Source organism: Sprattus sprattus (genome assembly GCF_963457725.1).
Source record: "Sprattus sprattus genome assembly, chromosome: 20".
Classification (NCBI taxonomy): Eukaryota; Metazoa; Chordata; class Actinopteri; order Clupeiformes; family Clupeidae; genus Sprattus; species Sprattus sprattus.
The window spans coordinates 3,202,501-3,207,500 of record NC_137918.1 but is presented as its reverse complement, the minus strand read 5'-3'; the positions used below and the strand labels follow the sequence as shown (position 1 = coordinate 3,207,500).

General features: G+C 42.6%; 1 protein-coding gene across 1 annotated transcript in view; it reads left to right on the top strand.

Moving 5' to 3' along the window:
• cpne4b (copine IVb) overlaps positions 1 to 5,000 on the top strand; it is a gene marked incomplete at both ends in the record, with an annotated part of 24,518 nt that overhangs the window by 10,216 nt on the left and 9,302 nt on the right. Inside the window, 3 exons of the mRNA XM_080859009.1 lie at positions 237 to 296; positions 856 to 989; positions 2,153 to 2,207. Of these exons, the coding sequence (XP_080715135.1) occupies positions 237 to 296; positions 856 to 989; positions 2,153 to 2,207 (249 nt within the window). The remainder of the gene's footprint in view (positions 1 to 236; positions 297 to 855; positions 990 to 2,152; positions 2,208 to 5,000) is intronic.

Here is a 5,000-nt window from a genome sequence, read left to right as displayed (position 1 = left end):
TAGATAGATAGATAGATAGATCGATAGATAGATAGATCGATAAATAGATAGAGATAGAGAGATAGAGAGATAGATAGATAGATAGATAGATAGATAGATAGATAGATAGATAGATAGATAGAGAGAAAGATAGATAGATAGGTACATAGATAGATAGACAGACACACAGTTAGGCTGTTGGATGAAGATGTGTGAATGACAGTGATGCTTGTTGTTGTTTTTGTTGTTGTGCACAGATCATAAAGATGCACTCCTTCCTGGACTACATCATGGGAGGTTGTCAGATCCAGTTCACTGTGAGTGTTACATTGACTCCCATCTCTGCTGCCCATACTGATAAAATTATTGTTCACTATTTTATTTTATTAAAATCAGATAAATGTGGACAACCTGAACAGGTGGGTTGCTCTCATAATTGAGTGTTCTTGGCTGTTTAAAAGAGTGACTTGGGCTGTCTGTGTGTGTGTGTATATGTGTGTGTGTGTGTGTGCGTGTGTGCGTGTGTGTGTGTGTGTGTGCGTGTGTATACTGTATGTGTGTGTGTGTGTGTGTGTGTGTGTGTGTTTGTGTGTGTGTGTGTTAGTGTGTGTGTTTATGTGTGTGTGTGTGTTTGTGTGTGTGTATGAGTGTGTGTGTGTATATATGTGTATATATGTGTATATATGTGTGTGTGTGTGTGTGTATGAGTGAGTCTGTGTGTGTTTGTATATGTGAGTGTGTGTGTGTGTGTGTGTGTGTGTGTATGTCTGTGTGTGTGTGTGTGTGGGTGTGTGTGTGTGTGTCTGACAGTTGATGCAGCACAGTGCAGTGAATTGAGAGTGCTTAAGACTCATTAACGAGGCATCGCTCCCACAGGTGGCGATTGACTTCACAGCGTCTAATGGAGACCCGCGGAACAGCTGTTCCCTCCACTACATCCACCCCTACCAGCCCAACGAGTACCTCAAGGCTCTTGTGGCCGTTGGGGAGATCTGCCAGGACTATGACAGGTCAGCACTGCAGAGCAACCACCGCAGCACAACAACATAGTGACAGAGATAGGGGATATAGAGGGGGGGATAGAGAGATAGAGAAAAAGAGAGAGGGGGGATAGAGAGAGAAAGAGAGAGAGGGGGAGAGAGAGGGCATAGAGAGGGGGGATAGAGAGAGAGAGAGAAAGAGAGAGGGAGGGGGGATAGAGAAGAGAAAGAGAGAGAAAGGGAGAGAGATAGAGCATATAGAGGGGGGGGGGATAGAGAGAGAGAGAGAGAAAGAGAGAGAGAGGGAGAAACAGAATGTGATTCATCACTGTAGTAGCAGCGCAGCTTCACAGCTGTCTTCTCAGCCAGTGTGATAATGCTGCTTTGCTTTTAACTGTTCAGGCATTGTCTAGCTGGAGTAGCAGAAGTATGCGGTAGTAATGAGTTAGTAATGATTTAGTAATGATTTAGTAATGAGTTATTAATAAGTTAGTAATGAGTTATCAATCATTCATCCATGCTGCCCATGTGATGCCACAGTGATAATCAATAATATGAATAATATAACATAATATAACAACTTGGTACGGGAACAGCACTGCATTAGACCGTAAAGCCCTAAAGAGAGTGGTGAGATCAGCTGAACAAACTGTTATGAATGCCCTACCCAACCTAGAAGACATTTATACCAAGAGATGTAAGTCAAGAGCAAGGAACATTATCAAGGATCCCAGTCACCCCAACAACTGCCTCTTCTCCATCATGCGGTCTGGGAAGCATTACCGCTGTCTCAAGGCCAATACTGAAAGAATGCGGAAAAGTTTTTACCCCCAGGCTGTCAGGATTCTAAATGAGGATTGTGGTCGGAGCACCAGCACATAGCCCTAACACTTTGCACTTTGGACAGTTCTTTCTTTCCTTCTTCTTTTATTTATTAATTTGCACAGTTTTGGAGTCAGTGGAACAAGCATTTCACTACATTTATAGGCTACCTATATATGTATGTGACAAATAAAAATACTTTGACTGTGACTTTGACTTTAATATCAACTACAGACAGTGTTCAACCAATATGCGTACGCAGTAACCACTATGGTAGTGCAGGTTTGATGTAAAAAAAAAAAAACTACTTATTTTATGCTGAATCATACTGTCGTTCTTTTTCTCTCTATTTCTCTCTTTCTGGGGTGCAGTGATAAGATGTTTCCCGTTTATGGGTTTGGAGCGCAGATACCTCCTGACTTCAAGGTAAATTTCTCCCTGTTAAACACTAACACACACACACAACGAACTTTAAACGTATTCAGTGTGCTCTTGCATTTGATAAACCCTCACTAGTCTTTCTTCTGTACTCTATGCTAAATGTCTCCCAACAAAACACTGACTCACATGTCTAATACTAGCCTCATTATGTGCACTGTTGACATGCAGGTAATGGCCAGGTATTTGGCAGACGCTTTCATCCAAAGCTACGTACAGTCAACTTGCAGCGAACGGGCATCGAACCCTCGTCAACCACATGTAAATCACTAACCACTGCAGATGCCACTCCAGAGTCTTCTTTTTACTGGAAAATGAAATCTTACTGGAAAATGGTAGTGTCCCAGGTCTGAAGAAATGTTGATGGTTTAGTTGTAGTTTTTCCTGACTGACTGTCACTGTCCGTGGTGCTAACCATGTTGTGTGTCAGACTTTTTTCTGACACACCTTTTCTGTCACACTGACTGGTGGCCAGTTCCTAGTGGTCACTGATATTGTGCTGGATAGCTTGTTGACAAGCAAAACTACAGCCATTCCTTCCCCTCTGCTCTCTGAGAAATAGTCTGAAGACAAGTTGCTGGCTGTAGTTTAGTTGTAGTTTTTCCTTACTGACTGTCGCTGTCCGTGGTGCTAATCATGTTGTGTGTCTGTGTCAGGCTTGTTCATCTGTGGGGCACAAAGGCAACGCTGAATGTTGTGGTCTCCTGAGGTGACTGGTGGTCAGTTCTTAGTGGTCGCTGACATTTCGCTGGATTGAAGATAAGCAAAAGATAAGCAAATCTTTTATGCCACCGTATCAATAGGATTTTGGAAACAAGTTTATTTCCGTTTGAAATATCCCTTTTAAGACGAGCAACAAGAAAAATATCAGAAACTCATTGAGGAAGCTGGAGAAAATTAAGTACAGTCCACGATCCTGGTGAAAGGCTGTTGATATTCGAGTTCAGCTAACCCTTCTGGGTACTTTTCGGCGACGCTCGCTAAGCGGTTTAGCGAGCTAGATTCCAGGCTAAAAAAAGAGAACGCCCCTTTATCGGGTTCGGCGAAGCAACTTCTGATAAATTACCATAGCACTAACCTGCTCCAGGGCAGGCTATACTAAGTTTAGCTGGCTAAACTTGCCACACCCCTGGCAAAAGGAGAGATCCCATTGACCAAGGACTAAAAGGAGTCATATTAGATAGTTTGATTAGCGTAGGGAGAGAGTTATTTGCGATCCGCCAAGATCCATTTTCCCTTTTTTGTGAGTGGTAGCCTACGTTTTTGTAATGTCGGCGATGCGGAGAACAAAGCACTCATAATTATATGACAGTGTTATATTGACAGTAACCCATCTCCCTTACGGAGATAATGGCGAAAGTTGTCCCTTCTACAATCACGATGTTATTAACCATACATCATCAACAAATGCAACTTACATCATTGCAAACGTATAGTTTTGCAAACGTGTCTAGTTTTTGTGCAGTAGTGAATAAAGTCTACCTCAGTATACTTCACAGCATATCATTTTTGTAGAAAAGGTGGATACATGATAAGAAGAGAGAAATACACACAATATATTTTCATTGCTTCAATTTATTGAATTTCTTATTAATACATTTACATTTAGTCATTTCGCAGACGGTTTTATTCAAAGCGATTTACAAGGAGATGTAAAACTACAATTACTACAGAGGCGAAGGGGGTCGAACCAGCGATCTGTTGCATGCAATCGATGAGCTCTAACCACTGCACCAAAGTCACATATTCGACATTTGGAAAAGATATCACGTCTTAGACAGCCTATAGACAGTTTTTTATATTGCTGTCGCAGCCTTGGCAGTGTTGAATTCTGACATGATTATGGTCTTGAATTCTACACAACGCGTTCATGGTCATATCCTGCCTCAGCGGAGAAAAAAAATGTTTTTTTCTTTGAGTTTAGACTATTGTACGTAAAAAAAAAATCATGGTTTTGGTGATCGACCTTTCCTGCCTTTTGAAGCAGGACGTGCACGCGCAATTTAGCTGACGAGTTTAGTCTGGGACAACTTAACTTGACGATTAAGTATCTTAGCGCACGTCGCCAGACCGGCTTGGCCTGTTCTCATTTAGCGAGCTATATTATCTCATGTTGCGAGCCAAATTACTTATCTTAGCTTCAGTTGTACGCCAAACAGGGCCCTGTGCTCCTGAAGCAATGTGGCTTGAATTGTTTATGGCTCTGTCTGTCACAGCACCAGGACTGTGGACAAACAACAGAGGTTTTTTTTCTTCTGTTTTTTTTGGGGGGGGCTTTTATGCCTTTCATCAGATAGGACAGTAGAAAGAGACAGGAAGCGAGCTGGAGAGGGATTGGGGAAATGACCACGGGCCGGACTTGAACCCAGGTCCCCATTTGGCGTTCAGACCCATTCATGGTACAGGGATGCTGCCGCTTGTGCCACAGCTCCTCCCCACACCAGAGTGTTTTCGACACATACTGAATGGACAGCTAGAGGACCCTGAGAAACAATTCACCAAGTTTGACAAAAAAGTGTGTTGGATCAGAATCGGGGAGTGCCCCTTTAAGTGGTCTCTTGTCACTGCTCCTATGGTCCTGCTCTGATAATGAGAGAAAGTAGCTGTACATGAACAATGCAAATGGGGGGACTTACATGTCTGAAGATGATTGTTTATGATTGTTTTCATTTTTTTATGTATAAGTCGATCGGTCGCTATCCATGGTCCTGAACCTGTTATTGACTCTCAGTCAGGGCTTTGTGAGCGAAGCCTCATGCTTCCACTCTACAGATATGACAG